At 34.4% G+C, this 15,719-nt stretch overlaps 1 protein-coding gene across 1 annotated transcript in view; it reads right to left on the bottom strand.

Annotated features, from left to right (window-relative positions):
- LOC120425917 (histone acetyltransferase KAT7-like) overlaps nucleotides 1-15,719 on the bottom strand; it is a 70,132-nt gene that overhangs the window by 34,400 nt on the left and 20,013 nt on the right. Inside the window, exons 2-3 of the mRNA XM_052706916.1 lie at nucleotides 13,824-13,981; nucleotides 8,685-8,780 (exon numbers count right to left, since the gene is read on the bottom strand). Of these exons, the coding sequence (XP_052562876.1) occupies nucleotides 8,685-8,780; nucleotides 13,824-13,981 (254 nt within the window). The remainder of the gene's footprint in view (nucleotides 1-8,684; nucleotides 8,781-13,823; nucleotides 13,982-15,719) is intronic.

Here is a 15,719-nt window from a genome sequence, read left to right as displayed (position 1 = left end):
ATGTTCTAATTATTGCATGTTAGAATGGTATTAAGTTTCGAGCACGTTGTCATCGAAATAAAAATAATTGTGCTTTTTATTGCATAATCAATTAGCATTTAGAGCGGGTAACAATTTGCATAAATGATGAACAAAATCACCTGCATTTGGTTGTCGCTACATATCTGTTTTAATTTGACTCTTCAAGTTAACCCTCTTCAACTTAACCCCGCCTTTAGACGGGCTTCGATTTAAAAAATCGCCAAAAATCAATTTTCAACCAATTTTTGATCTTTAAAAAGCACTGGAAAGAAGAACTCTTAGTATTAAAAAAATAGGGTTGATAGTTTAACTTATTTTATGTGACTTAGTCAATGATTTTAAAAATGTATTTTTTCTGGGGTCAACTTTGGCTGTGTTTTTACTAACATTTCCTTTACTTTAAGTAAAAAGAAGTATGCAGTAATTTTTGTAGTGTCCCAGACTATGCCTCTACATTTTTTTTTTGCATTTTAAATTATAATGGTGCCATTCTATTGCAGAAAATTTGAAAAACAGGCAAAAAATAGAAAAAAGGAAAAACATAAAAAATAGATATGGAAAATGTAATGATAGGAGGTGGTAGTGTTGCAAATGAGTGATAGAAAAGCTGTCAATTGATTATCTTTGCACCAAAAATATCCGAGAGTATAGCGGCTGCTATTATAGCTTGCGAGATCTCTTCTTGTGTCTCGTAATTCCCAGCGATATCACTCCTCCCCTTTTCCTCGACTATGCGCTCTCACCGTTGAGTCTCTCAATCTCTCCGAAAACTGCAAATGAGAGAACGCGAGATGGCTATTAGAAGCCGACCACGCATGACGTCCCAAAAAACTGCGCTTGCAGAAATTGGTTTTGTGCCAGCTTTTATGGTTAAACGCTGTGAGGGTTGGATAATCGTACAAGCGGGAATGAGAGAGAAACGGAAAATGTCAATCGCGAGTGTGTAAACACGGCATGAATATTCGGGCGGGATAATTGTAGTTGCTGAGAGCTGATATTTTGATATTTTCACAACCCTGGGAGGTGGTATAATAGGCAAAATATTACCAAAAACAAACATAAACTAAACAAGATAAATGCAAATAAAAATAAAACAAGAAAACATAAAACAAGAGAATTAGAGATTTTATAAGAACAAAAGTTGCTCAAAATGACCACCTGAACACGGGAAAAGGAACAAAATCGAAAAAAAAATTTGCAGTAGAGAGTTAAGTAGACATTATTCTGAAATTTTAAAAATAGACTATATTTAGTCACTTTTTAAGCAATATTTTTTCATGCAATTCTGATATCAAAGGAAGCATTTCGATGACTATGTGCTCTCTTGTATAAAGTTGGTTTTCCTATCAAGAGACATCGATTTGTTGAACTCTCAAAAAACCGTATTTTTTAATTCGAATTCTTCTGTGGTATGTTTAGGAGGATTTAAAAAAGCATCGTTTGCACTAATGTTTAGGGCAATGCAACATCTCATCCGAGTTTTTTTAGGAATGGTGATTTTCTAAATTTCTGAAATACAGAAACAAATGTGTAATAAAAATAAATAAAAATTCAGGGTTTACCAGTTCAAGTTTTTTTTTTTGTTTAAAGCTGAGTAGAAAACTTTATAATTCTTCAAAACAAAAATTTACAAACATTTTCTTTGATATTTTCTCTTAAAATGGCCAAAAAACACACTCTTGTGAAGCTGCAGTGCAGGATGGAGATTTTTTTTACAATGTCATAAATTTCTGAAAAAATATTATTTTTGCAAAATCCAAAATTAGAAAAAAGAACTTGATCCAAAAAGATGAATAAGAGAAATTCAATTATCGATATTATTATTTTTTCAGTGGTTCTCAAAGTTTATAGTTCCATTCCTCATTTGGTTTATTTTTAAGAACTTCATCCTCCTTTCTTCTTTTATTTTTAATAAATTTGTAGCAATGTATAAATATCGGAATTTGTGCTTTAATGTTTCCAGAAAGATTAATTATTTTGTTCAAAGCATAACATGAGGCGTCATCCATAAATATGTCATGGAAAAATCGCCCAAAAAATAATTAAAAGAGTCTAAAAAGTAGTTTAATCCGTATTCGCAAATATACTTTTCTTAATAGTTTTTTTTTAATGAAACTTTGTCCTTGTATTCCCTATTTCAAACTTGCAGGTCCTTAACAAAAATTATAAAATATTTTTTTATTGAATTATCAAAAAAAATCATAAGAGTTTCATTTTTTAACATTGAAAATCGAACCAATATTTATTAAGATATCGTCAGTTGAAAGTTACAGGTTAGTGGGTTGACAATTACAAACACTAATTTTTGTCGATTGGAATTATTTGGAAACTAACTATCTGATTTTCAAAGTCTTAGAGAGAAATTTTCAAGAAATTTCGAAAATAAAAAAATGAGAATCCAGCATTTAGTGAAAAAAAGTATAATAAGGAGACGAGTATTTTTTTAAGAGTTACACTCTTAGGTATTTAGGTATTTGTTAAATGGAGAAATTCTCTACAAAATTGGCCTATTTCAACAATTTTTTTTTGTATTTTTTGATTTGTCTCAAATTTTGTTGTTTTGTGACATTGGTTCATCCATACAAGTCCCCATACAATTTTGGCAGCTGTAACTTTTGAAACAATTTTCTTATCTTATTGGTGTCTTCGGCAAAGTTGTAGAAATTGATGAGGCAGTTCTTAGAAACAAAATAGGCGCAGGAAAAAAAAATCTTGTGCATTTTTCTATTAACTTTTTTTTACAAAATTTTCCTAAATTTTGTATTTTTTGATTTTGAGATTTCTTGATATGTTTTAGGGGACAAAAACCCGCATTTGAGCTCTAGAGAAGTATGGTCAAAAATGTTGCCGCCAAGTTATGCTTTTTAGAAAAAGTAGTGATTTTTGGAAAAAAAAAATCCAAATTTAATACATAACATTTACTTAACGTCATTTTTTATGTCAATTTAAATTTGCAATCGTAAAGTACTTTATAGATTTTTTGATAAAGTGCTTCGTATTCAAGATATAGGGGAACAGCATCTAATTCCAGCGTGCCTCTAATGTTGGCATATCAGCACTTTGACATTCAATTACAGCTCATAAAAAGCGTTTTCAACTGAAATCGAGTGATTAATAGCTTTATAGGAAGTGAGCAAGCAAGTTTCTATCAAAAGTTTCGCAAAATTAGTTGTTTACATGGTGAAAACCAGCAAATTGGACGGAATTAGGGGCGAGTGCTTAACCTGCCAAACATACGAGAATTTCCCCTAGCCACAAAAAGTTTGATTTCAGTGAAATATTTGCAGCTTTTCGATTTTTAAAAATAGGGTGGGTTATCATTTCTGAAACAAATGTTTTTGAAACGTTCAGAAAATTTGCTATAAAATTGTCTAAAAAGACAATGAAGATTGGACCTCTGGATGCTGAGATACAGCGGCTTAAAGAAAAAGAAACAGGAAAATTGAACCCAAAAAACCCTTCATTTTCTAATGTCGATATCTCAACAACTAATGGTCCGATTTTCAATGTTAAAACCTGAAACATTCGTGAAATTTTCCTATCTCTTAGGAAACAACATTTTGAAATTTTTGGAATCAAGACTAACATTACAAAAGGGCGTAATATTGAATGTTTGGCTCTTTTGGAATATTAGTCTTGCTTTTATTGGTGTTTATTACATACTTATTTTGAATACTGCAAACGACGAGAAATCAGTAATGAAGAAGAAAAAAAAACTAGAAAATAATAAATTTGAAGTTGCAATAATTCTAAAAACTTACAGAATTTCTTCGCAATTTCTATAAATAAGGCTTTCTGCGTTCCATTTTCAAATTAAAAAAAAACCAAAATGCCTCGAATTACGACCCGTCAGATCACCGCACAAACACACAGCTTCGTAATGAAATAATGTTTTAAGCTTAAGCCACGCTAGAAGGGTGGTGGCACAAAACAATATTTATGCGACTGCAAAACTGGTATCAGCGTGTGTTTGTGTGTTTATAAATAAGGCAAGAAACGCGATCATAAATTTGCAGTTTATAAATTGCTAATGCACGCTTAATGTAATCAACCATATTTTGCGTGTGTGTGTGTGTGTGTGTGTGTGTGTGTGTGTGTGTGTGTGTGTGTGTGTGTGTGTGTGTGTGTGTGTGTTTAAGACACCGGACGACCGCACACGATTTCGAGGGCCTCGAGTGGTGCACATCCAGGGGTCCATAAGATGGCTTAAGAAACAGATTAGCGGACCCCCAAATGGCAGCTGTTTGTGGCTCCTTTTAAGGGGGGTCATTAGGAAGATCTTCTCGGGGGAAAACACTTAGACTCTCGTGTCGAAAATAATTTGACACTCTCCGGAAGGCTCAATCAACGGATGCACAGGATAATTTCGAGGTACAGAACCCGCTACATAAAAGCTGTCAGCAACTGGTTAAATTGTTTGAACAGTTCATCTCCTGGGGAAACCGTTACAACCTGTGGTATTAAGTGCAAAACACTTGTAGTTTTGGCGAGAAGACTTTCGTCGTCAAACCTTTTGTTTTTTCTCAAAATTAAAAGATATTTTTTTATCAGCGAAATGCGTTTCTTCCACTCAGGTTCCAAATTATATACATTGAAGGATGACATCGTGAATAAAATCATGCCCTGCAATCAAATTGAATCAAAAATATAAAAAATGCAGTCATTAAATGACACACAACGCTCATTTATAATAATAATGTAGGAATCCTGTCGAGTGAGAAATATTTTGATGAAAATAATGACACCAATCGCCGTACCAAAATTCGAACATTTTCACGAGGCATCCCCCTAAAATTAGTTTCAAATCATACGCATCTTCAACACTTCACCGAAAACCTGCACCACGTTAAAACCTCAACTGACCTTCCAACCGACCGCAGCGGGATCATAAATTTGGGGCAAAAACTTCCGAACCCGAACCTGCGCCGCGACCTGCCCTGCGGCGGTGGGTCAGTTTTATTGGTAGAGTGTCATAAATTTGACCAGCCCTGAGCGCCCCGACATTTTTACGCGTTTGCTACCGAAATTCCGTTTGGCATTTTTTTTTGCTTCTTCAACTTATTTATATGATGATGATTCCAATGAACAGCAATTTCGACGTGATACGCAGTTCGCGATAAAATGCGATCAATTCGGTGGCACGGGAAGGTGTTGTGGTTGTTGGTCGAGTTAATAAGTTAAATAAATATTGTAAATCAGATGGAATGGCATGATTATTTTTTAATTTCGAGGGGAGCAAGAAAGGGTGCGTTTGGCAATATTAAATTGATATTCAAAGTTAATTGTGGAACTCCCTACAAAATGATGATCCTTCATATTTTTTTTTCATTCAAAGAGGTAAACATTCAATATTACGTCAATTTTTGAAATGTTAGTCTTGATTACAAAATTTTCAATGTTGAATGTCTTAAGAGAGCTTAAGGGCGATTTTAATGGAATTTTTTTGAATTTTTCCACACCATTATTTTTCCAGGAATGGACATTCGTATAAACACCACTTTTAAGAATCGAAAAATGGGATTTTCAGTCAACATTAAACTTAAAGTAGCTAGATCTTAATCGTTGCACTTTTTCAAAAAATCTGTAAAGTACCTTCGATTGCAAATTTGATTTTACATATTAGAAAAAAAAAATTTGACACTGGTACAAAAAATACGCCAAAATTTTTGTCCATACTTCTTTATCAAAAGTTGCGTTTTTGTTCCCTAAACATATAGATTTCCAAAAAACATTCGACGTGGTTTATGGATGGATGGAATAAGTCCTTCACAAATGAATAAAAAATATTAGGCAAAAGTCATGAATTCACTTTTCTAAATATTCAAATTGTTCCACCAACGCATTGAAAAAAAAGTGGTCAAAATTAATCTGAATACCTCTAGTTTGGTAAGAATAAGACAAATGTGTGTGCTGAGTAGTTATCTAGAATTTGGATTATTTTTCGAGATTTTTAATTTGACGTTTGAAGCTATTTTGTATCTGTATTTTGGAAATGGGATTTTTCGATCGACTTAGGGCTTGATCTACTCGACTTGATTAGGACTTTTAGAAAAAAATAGGTACACGTAAAAGATTATAAAAAATTTCATTTGACTTCTTTTTGTTACTGCAGGGAGATTTTTTTTTAATTTTCGATTTTTTATATGTATTAAGGGACTAAAAAAGAAATATTTTGCGCTTAAGTTTAGGATAATGCGAATTCTTAAAAAATGAAAATATTGTAAAACAACATTTCAAAAAACGTTGTTAAATGCAAAATCTCATTTGCTATCAAAAAAAATATTCCTTCTTTCATTTTAAGAAAGAAAACACATCCCTGCAAAAATTATTTAGAAAGGTAGAGAAAAATTTCATCAAATTTCCGCTTTTTGACTTTGTTTTCGGACTGCTGATTAATTTTGAAATTTCAGAATCAAAAGTAACCTTTTGAAAGGGCTAAAAACATGTGTTTTTAATATTCCAAATGTTGGGTTTGATTTTTAAATTTTTGAAAATATTTGTATACAAAAGAGCAGAAAATATCACAAAACTTTCATTTTTTAACACTGAAAATCTTATCAATAGTTTCAAAATTTAAGCTTTAAGAGGCTGTATGCTGTATCTTGGTAATCAGCAGTCCGATCAACAAAGTCAACCAATGAAGGACAATCTATGAATTTTCTCAGCTTGCCGAAAATATATTTGGCGAAGTGCTTCTTCTGCTTCTTCATAAAATACTTTCAAATTGAAAAAAAAAAACATTTTCATTTGCAAATTGGATTATGCATCCTAAAAATAAATTTTGTTTGGCAGCAAAAAACCTTTTCATTTGTTTAAAAAAATTGTTACGAAAAAATAGCATTATTAGTTTAAGGAAACAAAAAAAAATAAAAATTTTGATTTTTCTTTACTTTTTATTTTTTTTAAGCCATAGCCATAACCTACAACTTTGCCGAAAAAGGCAATTGTATATTTTTTTTTACCATTTACCATTTTCTACCAACCCTATTGCGGGAATACGAAATATGTAATAAAGGAGAAGAAGTAGCTCCACCCCCAAAAACAAGCTCTACGTGCTGCATACTTTCAGGAGTTTTGTGGCTGAACCGTCAGAAACGCCTGCAAGTATGCAGCACGTTACCAAATTAAGAAGGCGTTATGTTGGCAAATCTGTTTACAATTGTAAACGATTTTGTTGCAAATGTGAACGGACGACGGTTCGATAACATTGGTAAATGGATTCTAGAATAAATCATTAACAATGTAAACGGACCCGTTGACATGATTTCTTTCCGTGTAACAACCGAGTAAGTGAATGAGCCAGTGAGTGAATTAGCGAGTAAATAAAATTATGTTATTATGTGAATGTGTGAGTTAGTGAGTGATTGATTGAGTGAGCGAGTAAGACGGTAGTTAAGCAAGAAGTGAGCGATTTCGTCAACGAGTTTACTCTTATTTTGTCTATAAATCTTGAGCAAGAAATTATTTTTAGTTGAGATGTTTTTTTAATAAGGCATTTTTTTGTAAAATTACAGACTTTAATTTTAATTTACGTTGAAAATATAAAGTACAGTCTAGGCTAGATTATCCGAAGGCCTCGTATAAATTATTACTTCGGATAATCGCAGGTGATGAAACATTGAAAAATACGGATTTGTTTATGTTTAAGGCAATCAACTATACAAGTTTTAACAGAATTCAAATTTGTTGTTAAATGTGTAAAAAAAAAATACGAATAAACAATTTGTTGTTCATGATTTGATTATTCGAAGTCCCTTCGGATAATCAAGGCTTTGGATAATTGAGTCTGGATTATTACATTTTTGCATTTTGTGGATTGGTATCTAAATGTTTCAGACATTTTACCCAATTAAGATAATAATGTTTTAGATTTTTTTATATACAGTCCAGACTCGTTTATCCGAAGTTCGATTATCTCAAGGTTTGTATGGGACTTCGGATAGTCAAATCACGAACAAAAAAAAAAATGTTTTTTCGCTTTTGTTTATTTTCTTACTTTTAACATCAAATTCGAGATCTGCGACCCAATTTTTGTAAAATTTCAATGGTTGATTTCCTAATAAATAAAAAAAATGCAATTTTTCAATATTTTTTTTGCCTCCAAAAAAATCAAATTATTCGCTCTACAGCATTGCCTTTGTGTTCTCGATTGCGAGATTTCTACTCGAAACTAGTTGTCCGAAGGCTTGATTGTTGAGGCAATTACAAACCTCTTTTCACACCTTAGCTTCCATCCACCCCGGGATTCGAACTGACGGAACCGCTAAGCCTTCGGATAATCGAGCCTGGACTGCACATCTTCTAATAATCATAATCTTGAAATCATAAATCTCAATCCTCAATCCTCAAGTAGGGCATCCTTGAGTCCGTTTCCGCCCCTGAATTTGGAAAATGTGTTGCACGCACGATCTAACGAGCCAATCGTTGATCAAACAGTCAAAACCTCCAAACTCCGGCCGGCCACTTTACGATTAGGGGAGATCCTCACTTCTAAACCAACTCTCACAAACAAACACACAGGATAAGTGAAATATGCTGGACCCACGAGGGGTATCGAAATTTTGGGAGAACCAAAACCAAAAAAATAATATAAAGTAAATGCTGCGATCACGAGGGTTTCAGGGAAAAGGGAGAAAAAAAAAGGCTGCCAAAAAATTACCCACCTGCTTCTTGAGTATAATGTGTTTACCCTTCCAGTACTTCATCATTCCAAGGGCCTGGAGTGTGCTGACGATATCGTAGGAATTGATAGCCATTTCCTGAAATCATAAAAAGTAAGAAAAAGAGTAAGTTGAAGTGAGTTAAACTGCAAAGAGCAAAGTGGCAAGATGTGCCTGCAAGGGAGGATCGAAGATCCTGCGTTGTTTTGCCCTTTTTTGGGTTTCCTCTGAAAAAAGTTCGAAAATTGATCGTTATTATTTATTACCCATATTACGTGTATCTTACCGTGTGGGGTCAACAGAATCGATCGAATCGGGACGACATTACTTTCAAATGTTGGTTTGTTTTATGCAATTTTGGGAAAAGACATTTTTTCGGATAGAAATGTTAAATTGTTAAGTGAGAGGTTTCTGACCGAAAAAGGATTAAAACAATAAGCAAGAAATAAAGCCATGTGAGTTTTCCTAAAACTAATATTCCATAATAACACTAATTCACCAAGCCAAGTGCGCTATCTAAACATATGTTTTAGCAACAGTTGGTCATAAACCCGGTCGCCAAAAAGGATCTTGACTGGACTTGTGCACAACCACCCATGTCTGCCAGCAATATAGAAAATGATAGCTTCGGCCACTCTTTACCATCCTTCGGTGAGGGATCCTCGCACCGTGGACGCAAACTGTTTAAAATATTCCAACGATCGATCGATAATTACCACCCTATCGCGACACAGGTCTTGCCACTTACGGCTATCATCATCATTAGCGTAATTTTTTTTTTGGAAAGCCAACTCGCGCACGTGGGGTTCTAATTTTTTTTTTTCAGTCCGCGAGAGCAAAATTTTGTTTAAGCTAAAATTATAGTCCTGCTTATGGCCAAAATTGAGACCTTTGCGAAATATGACTTTGGCGCGAGCCTTCTCCGTGATAAATGAGACGTTCATTGACGGACCCGCGTCATGTTTTAGAAAGTATCATATTTTAGCAGAAAGTTACGAGCGCGGCTCGTAAAAAGTAATTTTTAAATTATTGTGTAGGAAAATGTTGCTCGAAAAAGGGATGTTCCCCGAAGGCTGGTGGAAAATATGGGGTAATTGAATGGTTCGGAAGGTTTTGAATGATTTGCTTGGATATTTACACTTTCTTGAGTCTGAAATTTGAAATTCTAAAATATGACTTTATTTACCTTAAGTGTTGATGATGTATTCGTCATTGTTTTATTATAAAAATAACAATAAATGTTTAAAAAAATATGATCGGATGTTTTTTTTTTACATTTCATTAATCTATTGGAATCATTTAGCCATCATTTCTGTAAAATATATTGGAGTACAACTATTAAACGTAGCAATTCAACGTTTACGTAAAAAAGTAAATTCTCAAAATCGTGAACTATGTTCATAGATTTTAGAACCACGAAGGCAACATACTCATGAATAAATTCCTTTGTGGTTCTCAAATTCATGAACACAAATCACGATTATGGGAATTGATTTTTTTTTCTGTGTTAGGATTTAGAGCAAAGGAATGTGGACAATTTTGCAGCATAATCGGAATTTAATTTTATTTATATTTTTAAAAATGAGCTCAAACTTTTTGCGTTGCCTTCCCTATTACAAATGAAGCCATTTTTTGTCACTCGTTCACCCATTATACAAGGCTCCATAAAATTTAGGCCGCTGTCCATACAAAAATAATGCGTAAATATTCGAAAAACTGTATCTTTTAATGGAATTTTCTGATCGATTTGGTGTCTTCCGCAAAGTTGTAGGTATTGATGAGGACTATTCGGAAAAAATGGTAAATGGTTTGTTGCCGTGGATTTTTACCTTATTCACAAAAAAATAAAATCCAAAATTAATATTTTGAATTTCAGAAAAAAATTATGTTTCAGGTGAGAAACCGGAAATTTTGAGTTATAGATAAATATGGACAAATATGTTCCAGCCGGTTATGATTTTTTTTTGTAAGAAATAGGAAAATTTATTTTTGAAGTCTTGTCTAAAAAGTCTTTAATGTTCTAGTACCATTTATTCATTTGTAAAATGTTGTGATCCCTCGAAAAAAATATTTTTTGAATTTTAATATAACGCCCTTTTGAAATGGTAGAGTTGATTTTATTAAAAATCCCCTAATTCAAATAAAACATTAAATAAATTAAAAATATGAATTCAGGAAATTTGAATTCTCGTGAAAAAATGATGATAAATTCATTTTTTTTCTTTTCATATACCAATTTTTTTAATCGTTATCAATACTTAAAATTTTGCCGAAGACACTAAACCGATCAAAAAATTCCTTCAAAAGATACAAATGTTCGAAAATTTACGTTCAATCCTGTAAGGATAGCTGCCTAAATTGTATGGAGACTTGTATGGGTGGATCATAACCCAAAATGGCTTTTTTGGTCATAGGGAAGGGCCCAAAAAGTTTGAACCAGATTAAAAAATACAAAAAAAACGCATGAAATTGGCCGATTTTGTAGAGATTATTTCATGTTCAAAGCCCCTATAAAGCCCTCAAGAACAATTATTTTTGTTCTGGAAAGATGGATTTTATCTTTATTGATCAAGACGAACAGCATTTTTAAGATTCAATTTTAACACTCAAATGTCTCGGAATTGCGTAAACCAAACGCTGAAAAAACAAATGGATATTTTTTTATAAGCTCGAGATATTTTTATTTTAAAATGTCTTATTTGTTAAATTTTAACCGGATTGAACAAAAGTGAAAATTTATATACAGCAATTCCCTACGAAAACAGCATGATTCGAAAAAAAAGTTCTCCGATCGAGCTCAATTTTTTTCTGGGGGATCCTTGGCCGAAATAATTAGACCCGTATTTTTTTGTTTGGCCATTAGGGTGACCTACGCCGTGTTAGGGTGGTTCGAAAAATGGCAATTTTCGTAGATTTTCGCAAAAACCACTTTTTTCAAAAATCATATCTCCGCGCCATTCATCCGATTTTAGCTGTCCTAGACGCAAAAGAAAGGTTTTTAGTTTGGCTACTTAGGAAAAATAGTAAGAAGTTTCAAAAATCTAGCTAAACATTTGAAAAGGTTGAATGAAAACATAAAATGCTGTTTTGAAGGTCTCGGGACCAAAGAGCCTATGTCTGAAAATATTTTTATCGGATTTCTACGAAAATTTCACGTAACATATCAAAAAATGGCGAAGTTATGTTTTCGATACTCTGAGATACGATTTTTTGAAAATAAAAACTGGGTTTTTCGACGCGCCACGCGCAAAAATGGAAAAATGACGAAAACGGGAAAAAATCGACTTTTTTCACTAAAACTGCGATAACTTTAAAATTTCAGCGATGACCTATACATGTTAGGGTACCAAAATTTTCGTATTATAAGACGTAACTTCCGAGGAATCCTTTAAATATATTTTCAGACATAGGCTCTTTGGTCCCGAGACCTTCAAAACAGCATTTTAAGTTTTAATACGACCTTTTCAAATGTTTAGCTAGATTTTTGAAACTTCTTAAAATATTTCCCAAAAAAAAAATCGACGAAAATTGCCATTTTTCGAACCACCCTAACACGGCGTAGGTCACCCTAATGGCCAAACAAAAAAATACGGGTCTAATTATTTCGGCCAAGGATCCCCCAGAAAAAAATTGAGCTCGATCGGAGAACTTTTTTTTCGAATCATGCTGTTTTCGTGGGGAATTGCTGTAAATAAGTATAAAACAAATTCATAATAATCATTACAAAACTAGTTCTCTCCCTTCAAAAGCTTTACTTAAAAAAATAAGATGCAAAAATATATTCTATAACAAAAACTCTACTATTTAATCTTTTAAATTTTAAATCATCGTAGTTGGGACTCATCAAATTTCGTAAAAAATTCACTCTGGATAAATCTAAATCATTTTTAAAGGCCTTATTTTACGATCAAAATTTATACCTTTAAAAAGAAAAGTAAATTCATATCGTCTTATCTCTTTGATAACTTTGCCTTCAACATAAAATGTTAGTAAAACTCAAAAAAAAATCAAATACCTGACTGATATCAAGATATTGTTTGGTCTTATTTTACCAAAAGATTAGTTTTGAGATCCCTGAACATGTCATTAATATCCTACTTAATCTAAAGGTTTGATAATAGCTGTAAAATATGTCATTTTCCTAAAAAAAAATCACATTCATCTGGAAAAATCAATTTCCCTCGTGTTTATCGAAACTTTCAATAAATAATGTCGTTGCATTTTTGTACATATGGAGAAAAAACAAAATGTGCTGAGTACGAAATAATGATGTATTTTTGCTTCTTTACTCACAGAGAATTTTCCAGCATGGTTTGACCATTAAAAGCGAAGAAAATAGAAAAAAATACTCATTCTAAAGAAAACAGTTTAGTTGGTGCATAATAGCCCTAGAAAATAGAAATAACATTTAAAGATAAGAAACATGTTTTGGATTTTTCATGTTCGACAACATCCATTTTTCATCTCTGCCAATATCTGAACCGCTACTGAAGCTGGATCGGACTTGTTTTTAAAATGATCCATGTTTCAGCTGTGGCCTCTTATCTGCATATTATCACCTTATGTCCCACCGCCTGAAGCAACCGATAATATCCCCATTTAAATTAGAGCAAAAGGCCCACTTTACTTTTGCAGCAGCTCCTGCGCATATCTACATAATGAGTATCATCATCCTAAGAGGATGAAAAAACCCGGATCATGTCTTGCCTGCAATCCTCCACCAAGCAAATACCGGTAATCATCGCCATTTATGCGAATACGCTTGGCCGGCTGGAAAGTAGAACGCTCTCATTACTTGCGAGGATGGTGTTTTTTTTTGGCAGATTATGTTTCTGTTTATTTGAGTTTTTTTTTTCGCTGGAAATCATGACAGATGTCGATGGGCACTGGCCAACATGTGCTGACCGGTTAAACGAACGCTTGATATGCTTGGTTGCCCTCAAGAGGATGGATTTTGAACTGAAACTCATTAAAAATCCTTCTTAGAAGATTAGAAAATATAAAAATAAACCAGGAACCCAACAGTCTTCGCTGCAATTTATCAATTTATCAATTTATCAATTTATCAATTTATCAATTTATCAATTTATCAATTTATCAATTTATTTTGGTTAAAACTCAATTATTTAGGGGAAATCTTACCTGCGAGATATCCTTGATGCTCAGCGTCGTCCCAGGTCGTGAGCATAGGTACGCCAGCAGAACGTCCTTCCAGTAGGACCGGTACGAGATCAGACCCAGATCGGACAGTGGCTTCTCGGGAGATCCAATTTTACCTTCGACTCGCGTCAACAGGTAACCTGTAAAAAAAAAAGAAATACCGAATTGTTAGTTTGATGCTCACGATTTAATTTGTTGCAATTTGATACAATTCACTTAAAAGAAATGATGTCACTCAATCAGCAAACATTAACCCAGTTTCATAAACGGACGACGCGATTAAGACGCTCGTAGATGCTGGGAAACCGAACATAAATACATTAGACCGAGATTGTATAAACATTCGCGCGACCAGGCTGTGTGAAGCCAAAGGAGTGTGTGGTGAAAGTTATTTTTGGCGCTAAACGACTGCAAATGTTTCAAAGCCATCAAGAAAACCCAAAGAACAACATCCAACCCGTGGGATTTGTCATTGGATTTGGTGTCTGTTACCGACTTCGGCTTAGAAAATGTAACGAATTTGAAGACCCAGACGACGTTTCAAGGCACGTGCACGCAAAAAAGTCCGTTCGCGTAAACGTGAACAACGTACCATGAAAATAGGAAACAAAGCAAATTTTATGATAAGATTTTGCACCGTGAACAAATGCATGATTGCAACCGATTTCCATGAACGTTTGTTCACGAAAAATCGTAACGCCAGGTCTGGTTACGTTTTTCCTGATCTCGTATTCATAAACTTTGTTCATGGTAATGGGAAACAAATCATACATTTGTTCACGCTCATGCGAACAAAAAGCATGAATTTTTTCTTCGGGGGAATTTTGTGGGCGTTGCCACAGCTTTGAAACAGAGGCGAAGAACGTTCAGAAATCCTTATACGGAAAAGTGACAGTTGAGGGGTATCATTCAATTATTACGTGATGAACTATTTAATTTTGGCCCGGGTACGGATATATTTATCTGCAATCAGTTATTCGCATACCAAAATTAGATAATTTAACCGATTTTGGATTTTTTGGCCGCAGATGAAAGATACTAAGAACCTGCTTTATTGAAGTAATGCTGACGGAACCTGGTCCAACCTGGCCACTCCGGAACGGGTCACCGGTAACCGGTGGCCACTTGGGGACACTTCGGAATTTGCAAGGAACCATGTCATGTGACATATCAAAATTCATCAAATTAAAAACTATGACCATTACAAGTGATGCCAACGTCCTCTGGCCCAACCTGGCCACTCCGGAACGGGTCACCGGTAACTGGTGGCCACTTGGGGACACTTCGGAATTTGCAAGGAACCTTGCCATGTGACATATCAAATTTCATCAAATTAAAAACTATGACCATTGCAAGTGATGCCAACGTCCTCTGGCCCAACTTGGCCACTCCGGAACGGGTCACCGGTAACCGGTGGCCACTTGGGGACACTTCGGAACCTTGCAATGTGACATATCAAATTTCATCAAATTAAAAACTATGACCATTACAAGTGATGCCAACGTCCTCTGGCCCAACCTGGCCACTCCGGAACGGGTCACCGGTAACCGGTGGCCACTTGGGGACACTTCGGAATTTGCAAGGAACCATGTCATGTGACATATCAAAATTCATCAAATTAAAAACTATGACCATTACAAGTGATGCCAACGTCCTCTGGCCCAACCTGGCCACTCCGGAACGGGTCACCGGTAACCGGTGGCCACTTGGGGACACTTCGGAACCTTGCAATGTGACATATCAAATTTCATCAAATTAAAAACTATGACCATTACAAGTGATGCCAACGTCCTCTGGCCCAACCTGGCCACTCCGGAACGGGTCACCGGTAACTGGTGGCCACTTGGGGACACTTCGGAATTTGCAAGGAACCTTGCC

This window comes from Culex pipiens, chromosome 2 (genome assembly GCF_016801865.2).
Source record: "Culex pipiens pallens isolate TS chromosome 2, TS_CPP_V2, whole genome shotgun sequence".
Classification (NCBI taxonomy): Eukaryota; Metazoa; Arthropoda; class Insecta; order Diptera; family Culicidae; genus Culex; species Culex pipiens.
This window is presented reverse-complemented; position numbering and strand designations above follow the sequence as displayed.